Source organism: Sebastes fasciatus, chromosome 22, assembly GCF_043250625.1.
Source record: "Sebastes fasciatus isolate fSebFas1 chromosome 22, fSebFas1.pri, whole genome shotgun sequence".
In the NCBI taxonomy this organism is placed as follows: domain Eukaryota; kingdom Metazoa; phylum Chordata; class Actinopteri; order Perciformes; family Sebastidae; genus Sebastes; species Sebastes fasciatus.
Window position 1 is genome coordinate 15557850 of NC_133816.1, and position 18439 is coordinate 15576288.

The window sequence follows — 18439 nt, forward strand, 5'->3', positions numbered from 1 at the left end:
TTCTGCTGGGAATGTGCGACCTTGACTGCACCTCATGTTTTACAATGACTCACCATCCGTGTGTGTGTGTGTGTGTGTGTGTGTGTGTGTGGTGGGATGGGGGGGTGTGGTGGGGTGTGGTGGGGTGCTGTCATTCACTAGTCTATTCCGTGACCTTGACTGCACAGTTTGCAGCCTGATGGCACTGATCTGACCAGCTATGGGAGTGTACTTGAAAGAAGGAAATTCAAGGTTGATATTTTGACAGGTCAGATGAGATGGGCTCACAGTGATGTAGACTCCCGCTGCTCTGGCTTCAATTGCAAGCAGGCGTCCGATGAGGCAATAGGCAGGGAAGGTCTGTCTATTGTCTAAATCCCTGGGCTACACTATAACTCATGAGGAAATGAGGATTTACAGAAAGAAATGAACCTTGTGAGGATTTATGTTGTTCATTTATGTGTTCATTTTCATCAGAGACTAGATTGAGACTAGGGATGCACCGATACGGGATCGGATATTGGGCCGATACTGACTCAAATAGCTGGATAGGATATCGGTGACAATGGGGCCGATCTATTCAATTCAGCTCTATGTTTAGACTATATGCATTATATAGTGTATGTAAAGTTTTGACCAATTTGTTGCTGCATTAAAGAGGTTTACATCTGAATTAATTCCTGTTTATTTTGAAGATTTTTTAATAGTTATATTGAATATAAAATAAAATACAATCATCCACATGTATCATATGCACAATATGGTATGTATGTAGAGATTGCCCTTTTTAAAAGGTCCAGTGTGTAGGATCTGGTGGTATCTAGCAGTGAGGTGAGAAGATTGCAACCAACTGAAGCCTCTCAAGCTCGTTGGAGAGCTACGGTGGCCGACTTGAAAACGTGAATGTCCCTCTCTGGAGCCATTTGGAGCAGAGTGAGTGGTGAAGAAAGAGAGTGAGAGAGCAGCGGCGATGGGAGCGAGTAACTCCGGGTCCAAGCAGGAAAAGTTAACAGAGTTACAGGTAACAAAAACACAACAATTCTTATTATCAGGTGATTATACACTAAAGAAAACACACTTATTGATATTATATTCAATTTCTAGATCCCCCTTATTGTTACACACTGGTCCTTTAAGTGTGTGTGTGTGTGTGCGCTTTCCTTTCCCTCCACACGTGTGTGTGAGGTCAGCACCCCTGCCTCCAGTGACGAACACACACACTCCCCCCTGGCTCTGTTCTGGTCAGCCTGCTTCCAAGAAGGAGACAATCCAATAGCCAACACCCTACTGAGAACATCACAACCATCTGCTATTATAACACCGCTGATACCGACCGTCAGGATCTTCAACATGTGGCCAGCAGCGTCTATTTACCGAGCCGACTTCCAGGGAGAAACACATTCAGGCTGGCTAGTTGTACAAAAAAACAATGCAATCCATAAATCTGTCAAAACCTCAAAAGGAAGACTGACTATGAAACAGACGGAGACAAAGCTGTAATTTCACACTATAGATATTATTGTAACATTCTCCTTACGTTTACTCACTCAACGTCTGGTTTCTAGCGGTTCTACAACATAAATTGCCTTCGTTACTCTGTAGGTGAGTAAACCCGAGCCTACTTTGTCAACAATACTCTAATATTGCTCTAATAATCAGTTGACCAAGGGCGGGACTTTGGAAAATGATTGTCCATAATATTGTTTTGGACCTAAAATGTCTTCAAAATGTATTGCATGTGTTGTATATTATGCAGTAAAACATGCATCAAGGTCAATGGCAGGTAAAAGCCAACATATTGCTGCTACACTGAAAAAACATAAATAAATAAATAATAATAAATAATGAATAAATAATAAATAACAAATAAATAGATAGATAAATAAATAAATATATAAATAAATAAATAATAATAAATAATGAATAAATATTAAATAAATAAATAATAAATAAATAAATAAATAATAAATAATAATAATAAATAAATAAATACATAAATAATAAATAAATAAATAATAAATAAATTCATCAATTACTAATGAGTTGCCATGATGGCCATGATTAAAGTTTTCCTTCAAAAAAAAACTATACTTGACAACTAGCACAGTCAAAGTTAAACTGTTTTCAGCTTTATGGAGAAGCAAGTCGTGTGTAATAGAATCATTTATACCACTCCTGTGTTTGTGAGGGAGTGTGTGTGAATGTGGTGTGTGAATGACAAAGAAGGATTGTGTCTGTTATAAAGGAGTCTTTCCGCATCACCACTCCAACGCTTCAACTCTCTGCGTTACTGTTTTCAGTTTGTGCGGCTTGTCGACATCAGGGTGTGACCGCATATTTTCACATTTGAGTATTCCAAAGCTATTTGGATGATGGCCTGTCATGAGGCCCAAAGCAGAAACAGGTTCGGGATAAAAGCCTGTCTGAGTTGTTTTGACTGCAGCTCTCTGCTTTGGGTGGTGTCAGCTTAAAGACATAACAGTATATATATATATATATATATATGTATATATATGTAGAGAGAGAGAGAGACAGGCACGGCGGCTGCCTAAATAGATCACACTTCCTCAAACACACAGCTTGCTGTTGATAACAGCTCCCATGAAAACAGCAATTAGTACTCATCAAATGCTCCAAAGCTTAAAACTGCAATGTGGGGATTTTTCTTTTAAGTATATTACATGTTGGCAGCAGCATATATGTTATATAACAGGAAGTTGAACATGAATCAATTACACTGTTTAAAAAAAAAAAAAAAAAATCCATGACAACTATAGGCAAACCTTGACCATGTGATATGATGGAACGCACCAGGATAGCTACTTATGAAGGGTAATAAGCCCTGATAAACTGCTTTTAGGTTGCCCGGTTGTGAAAAATCTCTCTTGCTATAGTTCTTTACTTACACAGTTGATAAAATACCTGTAATTAACATTGATTAAATCATTATTTACAACATATAAACAAGTTGCTACAAACACTGAGACCGTGTTTACTATTAACAGCCCAGAGCTGATACCAGGCCAGCGCTAAAGAGGCTAACATTAACTCCCATTAATCCAGTCATCCAGTCCTCCTCTCCGCCGCTCGGTGTTAATTACACACGGCGAGCTGGGCGTTGACGGTTCCTCACTTCAGACCTGGCACCGTTGGCCTGCTGGCGAACACCCAGACTGGTAGTAATTGGCAGTAATACAGCGAGATAGTCGGGGAGGTCACTGCTTGATTCTCTTCCAGGTTCATCTTGATGTCTTTGATAGAGTGCAGTGGGGCAGAGGTGAGGTAGTGTGTGTGTGTTTATGGTCTGTAAATTTAAAAAGACTAAAAGGGACACGATATTTCATCTGATTTTATTATCATCTGACATCTTTATTAAAAATAAAAACTACTAAAAGAGTACTATACTGCGCTTAACTTGAGCCAGATGTCTTTTCATCTGTCTGATGTTGAGGTTTGAACTGCAGATAGACCCTGCTACGGTTTATTCTATTTCATCTGGATGTTTTAATAGCAAACTGCCAAACCTTTATTAACACAAATTAGTTGGATATTCGATTAATGTAGTCATGCTTTGGCTTTATGGATCGGAGGAATGTCTAGGCGTTTTCTGTGTGACCTGGGTGGAGCGTGCAACGCCTTTACATAGCTCTCCTGACTGTTGCGTCTACATGGTATTAATACATGTCCTGGATGCCTGACACTCAATGATCCATCCTCACGCTTCCTAATTAAGCTCTTTAGAGTGCGAGCCAAACAACGTTTCCCCGTGAAGAAAACATGCTCTCTGTTCCTTTAATCGTGACCTCCATAACTGCGTTATAATGACTTTCAGTTATTAACGTCTGATTAATTTGTATGAGTAATTTGTATGTATGTATGACCCACGGCGTGTAATTACCACAATTACCACTCATTTCTTTTTCAGTCAAAGATAAAAGCCTGGCATGAAGGAACATACTCAGCTCAATTAGTACGGCATGAGAGTCCTTAATAGCTGCACACGATATTAAACCACAACACACAGCTGTTGAAGTCATTTTCTACTAATCAGGCCTCTTTAAAGAGGGACTGCAACACTTGTTTGAGCTGTAAACTAAATGATGTAACAGAGATGTGTTGGTTTCTTACCAAATTGATAAAAATCTGCACTTCATGGGTTGAAAATGGCCCATGAAACAGGCCATGTACTGTTTTAAAGGGATTATATGTAACTTTTTACACGTATAAACAATGAAACTGGACAATATTTGTGATTGTTTTGTGTTGTTAATTGATTTCCAATAATACATATATACATACATTTGCATAAAGCAGCATATTTGCCCACTCCCATGTTGATAAGAGTATTAAATACTTGACAAATCTCCCTTTAAGTCAGTGGTCTCAAACTCAATTTACCTGGGGGCCGCTGGAGGCAGAGTCTGGGTGAGGCTGGGCCGCATCAGGTATTCCACAAAAAAAGCTTTGTTAAAAAACAAACAATCTTCTCAAACGTCATTATTAACAGTTCTTTAACTTGAATGGGTTCTTCTGAACATGAACTGTCCTGAACATGAATGGAACATTGAAGAACATGAACGGTTCTTCTGAACATGGCCTCTATTGCGTCTCCCACTTTTCCTGAAATTGTCTGTGCTCGTCACCAACCTTTCTCTTCACTGCAGGCTTTGAAAAAGACAAGATATATATTCATTCCACTTGGTGTCACTCCGCAATAAAGTTGTGCCTGCTGTGTTTGTGTTGCTCTGCAATTACACCACCAAACCGCTAGTTGGCGGCGGCGTCTCTATGAGTTTCCTTCTTCTTCTTGTACTACAAACAGAAACTGAGGGAGTTGGAGCTAATAACTGTTGAACCACAGAACTTTTACATTACTGCAACGCCGAAAAGAGAAAATATATCTGAGTGGATTTGTGTGAACAAACATTGAAAAGATGGAGGCAGAGAGAAGTAGAACTTGGTCCTGGCCGCTCAGCATCGCTGAGAGACTGGACCAATCACAGCTGTTGCGGTCTGCGTCGCCGCGACGTGTAGTTACATTTCTGGAGAGGTGCACGTCAGGCTACGGCGTCGATTCAACGCAGAAGTATAAATCAAGCTTTAATCGAGTTTATGCGATGTTACACGGGCGCCGCCATAGTTGTTGTGAAATGTTTCTCTGCTTGCATCAAGCCCGGCCGATTGCCCGTCCCCGGGAGCCATATACCCCACTGTGATTGGTAGGTTCGTTCAGCTCGGGCTCGCGCAACAAAGGGACCTTCCACACACAACGCGGCAAACTGCCATTCACATAAAACTCGCGGGCCGAGGGCGCCTGGTTAGCTCAGTTGGTAGAGCGGGCGCCCGTGTAACAAGACTTGGTCCTGACCGCGGCGGCCCGGGTTCGAATCCGGCCTGTGGCCCTTTCCGCATCCACTCTCTCTCTCCCCCCTTTCCAAGACTCTATCCACTGTCCTGTCAATAAAAATGAAAAAAATGCCCGCAAAAAAAAAACTTTATAAAAAAAAAAAAAAATTTGCGGGCCGCACTAACATTAAACTTTCATATCAAGGTGGGGGCCACAAAATATCGTCTTGCGGGCCGCAATTGGCCCGCGGGCCGCGAGTTTGAGACCCCTGCTTTAAGTGTAATTCCGTCATTCGCGAATAATCGCGATTAATCATGGACAATCGTGCGATTAAATATTTTAATCGATTGACAGCCCTACTTTTCCTCTGAAATGTAATAAAGTGAAGAAGTGCAACAAATAAAGCTGTTTTCTTTGTGTTTTTCTTAGTAAGGGCCTATATTGGATACAGAGTTATGCTACTCCTGGTGAAGTAATAGTGGATAATTCCACATATATCATGCAATTGTAAGATGAGTTTAATGTTTACAGGATAATGCTGCTCTTGGAGTATAGGCATGGTTGACTACAGACCTTTATCATGTCACCCAAATGTTGGTGTAATGTATATTTAACGACGCTGCTCTTGCACTTGAGGCAGAGGTTAAACTAACGTCAGCCCGTTGTGCACAGAACAGTGCTCGTGTTGGAATCTTTGGATCAGAAAGTGTCCACACATTTATTACTCAAATATCAGCCTACTGTAACACAGAGAATCAGTGTATCTGTTAGGGCAGGAACAGTACGGTGTGGGAGTCATCCTAGCATTAGTCAGCTGTTTACAAAGCTGCTCTAGGGGCATAAATTATGTACTGTTGATGTACGTTATCGGCACAGACGCTGCTATACTAAAAGATACTGATAGACTAAGAGCCAGAACACTTAAAGGATCATTCCAGTTTGATACAAGTATAATAAGTTGGGTCTGTCTGATTATCTGACTGTTATTTTCTGATTGTTTCATGGCGGTTAAAGCACAAATAAACCACGCCTTCACACAACGCTGTGGGAAGGTGCCATGATGCCTGGATTTTGAATGAATGCAGCCGAAGTGGCGGTGCTTCCTGTCTCCGTCAAACTGACACATGAGAGAGAGACAGAGGAGCAGGGGGAACACTGGAGCACAACATGCACATGAGAACACACAACCTGTTCTTATCCATCAAATACAGCCGCTCGTTATATGACGGAGCTAAATAGGCGACTTGCGGCGTGACGAAACAGACACCGCCGCACACTGCTAGTGGGTCAGAAAGTGATGATTGAGAGGGATTACTTTAGTATCAGTCTATAAATTGTTTTTAGAAAATTCTTGTATATTATACCTTTAAGATCACGCTGAAAGAAGCTGATGCGGTTGATTTATGTCATCACCCCCTATGTGTCATGGGTTTGCACACACCACATGCTATGTCATCCCTTGTTCATAGAGTTAAAGATGGATGAGGAGGAAGAGTGGGGTGGGGGTGGTGTAGACAGGGAGTCTGCTGGTCAGTGCAACATTAAAGGCGATAAACTCAGGAAGCTGCCGACATTGTAGCGACATCAACGGTAGCCTAGCAACCGGAGTATGTGTTGACAACAACAGCAGTCTGACACGAGGCTCATGTGCTGGGAGGGGCGCACATACACACTCCTATGAAGTACCCACACACACCCATCACAAGCACACAGAACACATAGTTCACAAGAATCTGACACCCAACCCCAAATATACACTCTCATACACAAAAATACACACACACAATGTAACCCACACCTCATCTCTGTAACTGATTAGACCTGACTCACGCATCAGTATTCACTTTCTGAGCAAATGTTCCTCATATTGCCAAATTATCAATAACAATATGATTATAAATGACTTTACAATAACGGGGACCACTGATAGGCTCATCCTCTCTCTGTTTCTCCAGATCCATATTAGTTTCTCTCTTCATTTTCACTTCAAATGGTCTTTATTGGTGACTTTTCTCTTTTCAAAATATGTCTTTTCTTTTAACATCTCCATATTATCGCTTCTTTTATCGACATCTACAGAGTCATATTAGTACATTTTCAACACAGTGCCTTCTTTTATCATATGGTTGCTTGGTTTGAGTCCATATTTTTAGCTTTTCCATATCTTTTTCCTCCTAAAAGACTCTCCACTCAAAAGACATATCAGTGTATTTTATTCTCTAAGCGATTCAAAATAGATCAGTTAGATTCACCTTAAGAAAAAAGCGCTTAATTAGTCATGTCTACTTCAAAAGCTTCAAAGTAGTAACTTGTCTTTTACAGTAAAATGTCCTCATTAATGTCTTTTTTTATTTAAAAAAACCCAAAATGAATCCCCTGCCTCCCACAGCTCTTAACTGGCACAGTATCCTTACTCAAAAAGATAAGCCACATTAGTGTAGTGTAGTGTACTAGTCTTCTCTGAGGTTGGGAGAATTGTGGGCTGTGGGATGACTGTGCAAAGGTGAGAGGTGATGTCTGCTGTTACATACCTTTACAGGCGAAGCACTTGATGTGGAAGTGTTTGTTCTGGACCCGGAGCGCCTCCCCTTTGCATGGTTTTCCACAGTTCTGACAGGGGATGGGTCCTCCTCCTCCTGACTTCTGTTTCTGCTTCTGCTGCTCCAGAGGGCTGTGGACAGCCTGCTGCTGAAACACTGCAGGGGACACACAGAGACAGGGAGAAGACCAGTTTAGAGACACAAATGATGATGAGAAGAGCCAAACTGACACTCGGACTTGTTGAGTATGGTGATGAATCTGGTATCTACTAGACAGTGTGGTGAATTTTTGATATTATATAGGAGTTTAAAGGTCCCATATTGTAAAAAGTAAGATTTTTACGTCTTTTATATTATAAAGCAGGTTTAAGTGCTTTATAAATACTGTTAAACTATCAAAACGCTCAATATACGGAGAAATACACACAGCCCGTATTCAGAAATTGTGCGTTTGTAACAAGCCGTTAGGATTTCTGTCCATTTGTGATGTCACAACTATACAATATTTAGACCATTACACGGTTTTAAACGTAAACATTCTAAATGTGTCCCAGTTTATTTCCTGTTGCCATGTATGTTAATGACATCAGCTGACAGGAAGTACACATAGACCCAAGCTGTTGCCAGGCAACGCAATTATGTTACAATTCCGTTGAAATGCATTAAAATGGAGCGTTTCAGACAGAGGGTGAATACAGGTATATTCAGGCAGACAGTTTGAGGAAAATAAAGTTGTTTTTTTAACATTACAGTATGTAAACATATTCTAGTAGAAACACAAAATACAAGTAGGAACCTGAAAATTAGCATGATATGGGACCTTTAAGTGTTTGTCCCATTTCCTCAGTTCTTCCTCCATCCTCCCCTCCCTTCCCAGGGTCTACCCATAACATCATGTGAATAACTGAAAACTTGAGGCCATTGATGTAATATTAAACTGGATGAATTCTGCTCTCAGATGGCACAAGAGGAAGATAAATACAACATTATATACACACCATATCCTCAGTCTAAATACATGGTTTTCATTCTGATGTGAATTAAATTACAGTTCCATGCACACCTCTGTGTTCAGAGGGCCACTCCAATAAGGGGAAAGGTTAATACATCATCTAAATCAGCAATTATACTAGCGGAATCTAAAGGCCGTTCCATTATGAAAGAAAGAGGATTGCGGGGGGAAATACTGGATATTTGGAAGTTGAATATTTTTGGCATTGAAATATACCAAATACTGCTTGTATGTAGCTTTAATCTAAAAATATTTGCATCAACTCTGGCCTTCAAAACACTTCTTAGTGACCCCTTTATTTATACATAGCATGTTTGTCTCCATTTGGATCTTCAAGCACCGTCCTTTTACTTTTAATAAACACATAAATCTGACTTATTTTAGTGTCATATTTCATGATTAAAAAATAAATGTCTTTAATCCAAAAATACCCAAATCATCACGTAGGATGTCATATCAGACAAGGATATGAAAAAACAATGTTCTTTACTCCTCTTTTTTCTTTGACTCTCTCTCTCACACACACACACACACACACACACACACACACACACACCTGCACATACACAGTAGAAAGCCTAGAAAGTCAAAATAAACACTGATGTTGGATGAATGTCATAGCAGTTACTCTCCTTTGTTCCACACAGGAAAGAAAGTTTGTGCCAAGAAAAATGATGACGAACACCAGCAATGAAAAACTTGAAATAACAGAGCACAACAACATCGCTGAGGTGAAGTCACACACATACTGGCAGAGCCTGGTCAATGCGACACAATCAGTGAAACTGCACTTCTTCTTCGCCGTATTTAAACCTGCAGTAGGCAGAATATTTTTTGCCATCATTGGGCAAAAATTCCATAATAACCTTTCAGCATATTGTAATTCAAGTGTTCTGAGAGACTTCTGCACCTCCTCATGGCTCTGGTTTCAGGCTTTAATAAATCTAGTCCATGACGGGAGACTTTGGCCAATCACAGGTCATTTCAGAGAGAGAGCGTTCCTATTGGCTGTGCTCCACAATGATTGATCATATGTAAGTGCGACTTTAAAAATCTGATGAAAATAATGCTTATGTCTCTCTTTCTGCGTTGTTCATGTGAGTTTCATGCATCTGGCCCCACATCTGTCAGTGTACACCGTCGGTACTCCAGCATCACTCAGCTTATAGTCTATCAACCGGTTTATTCAACCAGTTTTAATTTAGTTTTGACACTAATTACTTATGAACAAAAACAAACTTTTCATTCCAGGCTTTTGGGTGGCCCTGCTTCCATTGGGGAGTCAGTACCCCTACTGCAACACCCCTGCATCTCCATCCTCTAACAGAATCATCAGTACACATCGCCCTTTTCCCCTTTCATCATAACGCTGGCAGAATATGCTCACATACTGATCGGCCTTTCAGTGCTGACTGGGGCATCAGCCTAATGAAAGGCCCTTTGTGTTTCTCGGGGAAACATTTGCGTCGTCAGACTGGTTTCATCGGGCCTCCATGGTTACCAGTAATTGGGCTTGGAAAGGGGAGTTCATCAAATGAATTGATTTAGAGAGAGAGAAGGAAGCATTGGGAATAATAGCTGTGTGAGGCAAACAGAACTGGAAACTCACCAACAACTTTATTTTTCTGGTGGACATCCTTCTTTCAGGTTTGCTCAATTCAGTTGGTGTTTATTGGGTGTTTTATCGGCACAGACTTAGATTAAGTTAAAGCTACAATGCTTTATTGTTTTTCTCTACTGTATAATGAGGAAAAGGCACATGTAGCCACCCTGACACCTTTCTCCATATAAAGCTAAAGGGAAACTTCATTTAGACTGGAGAGACTGTTGAATCATTTAATCAAAGTAAATCTCTTCCTTTGCCATCAGACTCCAACCAGTTTAGTTGGATTTGAAACACATACTGTGGTAAAAAATATATATATATAAGTTATGAGAAAAATAGAAATAAGAATAGAGATGAAATGTAAATATGTGTACATTATCAAAAATAAATGCAAATATAAAATTAACTATCAAAGAAATCACATAAACTTAAATATCAGATTCCTGCATTCACTTTGTAAGGAATACATTTTTACATTTTAACATTTTAAATTACAAATAAAATAATAATTATAAATAATAATACAATTTTAAATTCCATTTTCTGTAATTTATTATTCCATTACTTTTCCTGATGTTTTAGATTTTTGCCGTGGTATCGTTTCAGTATTGAGATATTTAGGCAGGGTATCGTATCAGAATTTTTTATTGTGACAACACTACTCAAAGGTAAAAAAAAAAATGTGCTGTAACAGCAAAGTAAAAACAACAAGTTGAGGATTTATGGAGAATTACATGCTGTAACTTTTTCTTAGTGAACAATTTACCCATCAGCCCAGTGCCTCTGTGCACCTCACTATAACGACAAGACTCCAGGATGCTGTGCACAGAAGCTATGCCTGGCTTTTATATGCCAAGAAATAGTTCCAGCAAGTATGTCCTGACAGCTCTGTATCCAACACAAACACATGAGGTTGATATTGATATCTTTACTCCGAAAGAAAGCAATAAAGCAAAGAACCAACTCGACATGCATAAAGTTTGATGTATGTGCTTCTCTTGGGACAAAACAAAGTTTTGGACTGATATAAAACACACAGTTTGAAAGAAGCACTTGTCCATGTGTGACCTGCGTGGCCGCGGGTTTTACTTGACAGGGGAGTAAAAACAGCCTCCAGTAAATCCAGACCTACAGGAGCAACGCATTCTTCAGTTTTACAAGGACCTCTCACCAGCTGTAGGGGACAAAGCCATTTTTCAGCTTTATAGTGTTTGTGTCGGTGCGTCCAAGACAAACATCGCCTCCCAAACCTCCTTGGATCTCTGCTGGAACTTTCCATCATGCCCAAGTTTTCAAAAGTGCAATTCCCAAATCAGATTTTTATTCAAATAGAAAGTGAAATGAATGTACCTTGGTGATTGACTGAACATTCTTGAGGTCAGCAAATACAATCAAAATATATTCATGAAGTTTTCTTTGGATGACGCTAAAATCCACAGATGTGCTTTCATTCAGTCCATATGTCGAGATTTACAATCTGATCTCGGACTTGAAAATGTGCTGACTTCCAAATTGAATCAAGAAAGGATTAGGGGGATTTTGGACACGGTTGCCTTTTGATTCTATTGTCGGTATAGGAGGTGGGGCTTTATTGAGCGTATCCATGTGGGCATGCTAACCAATAAAGACAAGAATTTAGGAGGGGAAAGTCTTCAGTCCTTGTAAAAAAAAAAAAAAAAAAAGGTCTGAGGCCGGGTTGATTGCAACCATCTGGAAAAGAGTCCAAAGGCGGGTTGGTAGAGGAGGACTACAGGGTGTTGGTAGTCACAGAAGGAGCCGGGAGGGGTTCTGAGCTCCTGATCTGACCCAGCATGCTTTGCTGCACCCTTGCACCTGTTGGAGGTGGAGAGGTGGGGAGGAGAGGGGGGGATCCCATGTCTTTACTTCCTCTTCAAACAGCAAATAGAAGAGGAGGGCGGGGATGAGATGGTTCCAGTAATAAGACATCGTTGCGGTCTGTGATCAGGTCCAATAATCTGTCAGTAGGGGTGTTAGGGAGTGATGAACAAGTGTGCTGTTTAGATTTGATATACAGTTAGTTGACAAAGTGGATGATGAATGGTGTAGTCGATCCATGTTAAACTGTTTCTCTCGTGTCTTTCTAGGGTTTTTTAGCAGGGCAAATTTGCATCTAAGTGTTTTAAGCATTTCAAAATTCAAAATAATCATGGTAATAATCTATCTTTTCATAAGTGCCCCTTAGTCTGACGAGGTTGGTATCATTTTGTCCTGTTGTGTCCATCATTTCCTTAGTTTTGAATTGTATCTCCCAGCATGCACTTCAATCAGCTGGTCTAACATTGCCACAAATCCCCAACAGTAGTCAGAGAGGAACATATCAATTATGAAACTGTCATTAACAATTATGAAAAGAGGTCAAACGTTAAGATCTCTGACATTTCTGTGTTTGTAAAAGAATGAAAGTGAAAAGTTTTGGGGGAAAGAGTGCAGTGAGGGTGAGAGAAAAAGAAAGTTTCTCTCAGAAAATCGAGGAAATAGAGAGCGGAAATGATTCAGTTGGAAGTAATGAGTTTCCTTTCTGCGATTGAGTAAAGAGAGTGCGACTGTGTGCCGTGTGCAGAGTCCTTCCTTCCCTCCCTTCCTCTACCCGTGCCGGTTCCCTGTCTTCTCCTGGAACAGTTGTCTCTGTCATCAATCAGCCTCGCCGGTGTCTGTTCTCTGGCTGACAGCTACAACCGATCTCGTTGTCCCAAAGGTCGCAGCCAGGCAGGCAGCTATCTGAGCGATGCAGCACTACATGTCTGTGCTGCATAGAGTCACACCACTGGAAGCCTCTGGGAACACACACACTGACCACTGACGGAGGGTTGGCAACTCACCACCCTGCACATATATACCGTACAACTGCCCAAACATAGGCATGTGGCTACACCATATAGAATCTCTCATTGATGCATCATGAAGAAGAAGCCATACAGATATCCAACAGTAAATGAGACATTCAATGTCATTCAGCTCAAAGTTTGCTACTCAGATTGAAATGGAGAACCTCCCAAACCCTCCCTAGTCCAACAGTATCTCTTGCCACAACTCAGTTAATACTGCAACAAGAAAACATCTTTCATGGTATGTATATATACATGTAATAGCCCACTTCACAGTGGAACACACAAGCAGTTATATCTCAAATGCCTTCTCAAGAAGCCATGCTCCAGCACCTCCTAAAAATAGAGTGTTCCCTCAACTCACGGGGATCCCATGGTTCTCTGCAACATTCCTGGTGTGAACCATCTGCAGAGGCGGCGGGGGATCAAAAAACACGAGTACTCTGGTGGTGTCCGAGCTGTTGACCTTTGGGGATTTTCACTTTCTTACGAGTAAAGACATGAACATGCTCCAAAAAATGTCATCCTTATTTTTATTTTTTTTGGAAAAGCCAGTAAATGTACGGCGTAATACTGTATTTACACTTAAATGATGGTAAATATGAATAAAGTTGAAATACATAAGAAAGTTACATGTAGAATCATTTCAGTGTTGCTTGAGAGAACTGGTCTACAGGGGGTCCTTCACAATTCCATGAAGGAAATCATTTTTTTCTCATTTGTGTTGGAATTAGGGCTGTCAAAGTTAACACGATAACAACGCGTTAACGCAAATTCATTTAAACGCCACTAATTTCTTTAACGCAATCGATCTTTCTGAGGTTGTAGCGGGTGATACTGGTATCATATGAAACTAGAAAACCTAAGGAATCTATTGGTACCAACCATGTCATACTAGCTTGTCGGGAAGGAGGTTAAATAACGCTCCAAACTTACGCTAGATTTTGGCGAGGAAAAACTGGTAAGGCCATTTTCAAAAGGGTCCCTTGACTTCTGACCTCAAGATATGTGAATGAAAATGGGTTCTCTTTCAATTCAAGTAACAAAAGTATCAAATTCATGACCAAAAAAAATGGCATATTTTGGCCCAGGAACACAACACACTGAGAAAGTGCAACATTTTAAGGACCTGTTAAACTAAATTGAAGAGTTAAAACGTTGTTCTTCTGACACCTGGCCTTACCTAAAGCTATTTCTTCACTGCTGAAGAGTTTCCAGGCCGTCATCCCAACAGAAAACTCACTCCATTATCTCACCCCTTTCTGGATGCCAAGAAAAAGACCAAGTTCACTGAATACAAGTCCTGTAGTCCAAGGAGCAGAGAAATCACTGGTAGCTGAGAGGAATTACCTCACTATACATGACTATAGATACACACAGAATAGACATTATGAATTATGATTTTTTTGCCTGACATCCACCTGTGCGATCTGATCCCAACAGCATTTGATCTCTGACCCCTGAGGTCAAGCACTACAGAACGCTGACCTCCGAACTCTCTGGCAAATGACACCAATGCACCCTTGTTGGCTCAGCCTTTATAAAGACAAGGACATGTCATATAAACAGAGAGATGTAGCAAGACAGTATTAAACATGTTTTGATACTGGACACCAGCTGGTGCTACAAAAAATACTTCTCGTACTAGTAATACTATTTATAATAACAGTAACGTTACTAAATCGGTTTTTCAATTGTGTCCCAAATTGAAGCAAGGTACGGCCACTAGTGTGTTTCCTAATGAATGTGGTCTTTGTGTGAAAACATGATTCCTTCCATTCCTGGGACGGATGACTCAGTGAACATTTCGTCCACGTGGATGACAACACGCCTCCAGATATGATCCCACGTGTTACTGCAGCTGGCTCTACTGGAACATCGCCATGTAGTCAAAACACTGCGAGGCCCGATCAGCATAAATACCATGTTATTCCTCTCTTGATTTGATAGCATCCTGCTCTATATGAGCTAAATATGGACTTACTGTGTATTTCTAGCCAATATATCAATATTATATCGATATCGTCTTAGATTTCGGATAGAGTAATATGGTAATATGGCATAAGTGTTGTCTTTTCCTGGTTTTAAAGGTTGCATTACAGTAAAGGGATGACTGTTCTATAGCTGTTCTATTATTTGCCTTTACCCACTTCATTCTACAGTCTTTATATCCACATTACTGATGATTATTTATCAAAAATCTCATTGTGAAAATATTAGGGCTGTCAATTGATTCAATTAATTAATCACGACTAATCACAAGTTAATCAAACGTTTTTTTATCTGTTCAAAATGTACCTTAAAGAGAGATTTGTGTCAAGTTTAAGTTGTGGACCCTAAATGCAGAGAGGGCAAAGAGGCAGCAATCAAAGTTCAATCGTTCAATTAAGGCAACTTACTAAGAATAGAAATGTAGCTGGTCCAGCAGGCAGGTTAACGTAATAAGATAATCCAATAGAAGAAACTTGAAAATACGAAGAAACACCTGAAGAACTCTCACTCAGAAAACAAACTCCACATGAGGATTGACGACGAACTGACAAAGACAACAAACAGATTTAAATACACAAGGATGGCGGGATGAATACACACAGGTGAAACTAATCAGGGCGGGGCAGACAATCACAAAACGGCAGGAAGTAAAACTAGACATGACACAGGAGGATTGAATTTCAGAATAAAACAGGAAACACTAGAATGAATGAATATAAAGGAAAACCCAAAATCCAAGAAACCAAAATCACAAATAACAGAACTAATAAACCACTAAAAGGATAAACACAAGATCTTAACAAAAAGGAAAAAAATCATATGTCCTCTGGTACAGTGGCAATTTGTCAGGTATTTAATACTCTTATCAACATGGGAGTGGACAAATATGCTGCTTTATGCAAATGTATGTATATATTTATTATTTAAATCAATTATTAACACAAAACAATGACACATATTGTCCAGAAACCCTCACAGGTACTACATTTAGCATAAAAAATATGCTCAAATCATAACATGGCAAACTGCAGCCCAACAGGCAACAACAGCTGTCAGTGTGTCAGTGTGCTGACTTGTGGCCAACTGTGATGACAGTTTTTCCTCGCCAAAATTTTGCGTAATTTAGCCTCCTTCGTGACAAGCTATGACGTGGTTGGGACCAATGGATTCCTTGGGTTTTCTAGTTTCATATGTTACCAGTATTTTCACTCTAGCTTTAAAACTGAACCTCCGAAAGATCGATTGCATTAAAGCGTTAAAGGAATTAGTGGCGTTAAAACGATTGTGCATTAACGCGTTATTATCCCGTTAACGTCGACAGCCTTAGTAAATGTTTTGTAAGAGCTCCACTGGTCAGCCCTAAAATATCGCAATATCAATATCGAGGTATTTGGCCAGAAATATTGTGATATTTGATTTTCTTCACATCACCCAGCCCTAATTCTAGGTAATAATATAAAGGGTGTTTGTTCCCTGTGCCCCTGTGCACAGAGCCAACGTCTCTATTTGGTGTGGAAGAACTTGACTGGCCTGCACAGAGCCCTGACTGACCTCATCCCAGTCCAACACCTATATGGGAGGAACAGGAAGGCAGACTGCCCGCCAGGCCTAATGCGCTTGTGGCAGAACGGGAGCAAATCCCTAATCCCAACTACCCTGCTACTGTATGTGCCGCATGTCTGACTTTACATGCCGTGGCAAAAATCCAGTGCTAATGCAGGAAGGAGTGTGCCCTTATTGTAGTAAAGAGGAAGGTAACAGTTTGGAGGTCACGTCCTACTTCCATGCAGGAGACTGGAGTTTGTGTTTCCTCACAGACTGGCAATTAACTTTGTTTCCCTAACCTTGACATAACCTATTGGAGGTAAAAATGTTGATTTACAGTACTTTCTTCTGATGTGATTACGTTAGTTGAGCACTAATAAAGATCTGACACGTCATGCTTGGTTTAATTGAGAAGTATCAGTGGAGAGAAAGGCCCAGAAACAAGGACAAGTAGTAGCTCAGACTGAGCCTGCGGGGACCGGAGTCATTTTTAGACAAAGATGGAGACGATGAGATGGCAAAACATTAAAGAGAAAGTCGATATGATGCTCTCATCATCAACCTGGGTGGTGAAAGTGATGTAACAGCAGGGATCATTTCACTGTGACGCAGCAGAAAATCAGTGAGCATGTTACGTATTTACGGTATGAATGTATGTGTTGAAGGATGCTCACAGCTGATTGGGAGGGAACACAAAGAGCGGCGAGGGAATGAAAGAGTTGTGGTTAAAAAAGACAGTGGAGCTGCGTGTGTTTGCAAACCATTCATTTCCAACCCAGAGAGAAACAGCATGACTCATGAATAGAGGCTGGTCTGTAGAAAGCATTGTGTCAGCTGTTTGAGCAGAGCTGGTGCAAAAACACTGGCATATGCCAAGCAAGGTTTAGCACCTAAGAAAGAGAGAGGCCGGTACAACACACAGACTATTATCAACATCCACAGGACATTACTAGCAAAAGATACATTATACAGTCACTAAGTGGGACTGCTGGATGTTTCACCTGCTACTTCAGAAAGTTAATGTAACAGAAATGCACTAATTTCCACAGTTCACTATGTAGTGACTGAAAAATAGTGTTTTTTTTTAAAGGTCCCATATCGTGCTCTTTTTCAGGTTCATACTTGTATTGTGTGTTTCTACTAGAACATGTTTACATGCTGTAATGTCAAAAAAAAAAAATATTTTCCACGTATTGTCGGCCTGAATATCCCTGTATTTACCCTCTGTCTGAAACGCTCCGTTTTAGCGCATTTCGACGAAATTGCAACAGAATTGCGTGGGTCCATGTGTACTTCCTGTCAGCTGATGACATTCACATACACTGCAACCAGGAATAAACTGGGACACATTTAAAATCTTTACGTTTAAAACTGTATAAAGGGTCTAAATATTGTATATTTGTGACATCACAAATGGACAGAAATCCTGACAGCTTGTTTCAAATGCAGAGTTTCTGAATACGGGCTGTGTGTATTTCCCTGTGGATTGAGCGTTTCGATACTTTCACAGTATTTAGATAGGACTTAAGCCTGCTTTATAATAATAAAAGAAAACATGAAAACTTTTTTATA

General features: G+C 40.3%; 1 protein-coding gene across 8 annotated transcripts in view; it reads right to left on the minus strand.

Annotated features, from left to right (window-relative positions):
- Positions 1-18439, minus strand: part of ablim2 (actin binding LIM protein family, member 2) — an 84651-nt gene that overhangs the window by 44077 nt on the left and 22135 nt on the right. For all 8 annotated transcript variants that reach the window (XM_074623554.1, XM_074623547.1, XM_074623550.1 and 5 more), the window contains exon 2: positions 7858-8022. In XM_074623554.1, the coding sequence (XP_074479655.1) occupies positions 7858-8022 (165 nt within the window). The remainder of the gene's footprint in view (positions 1-7857; positions 8023-18439) is intronic.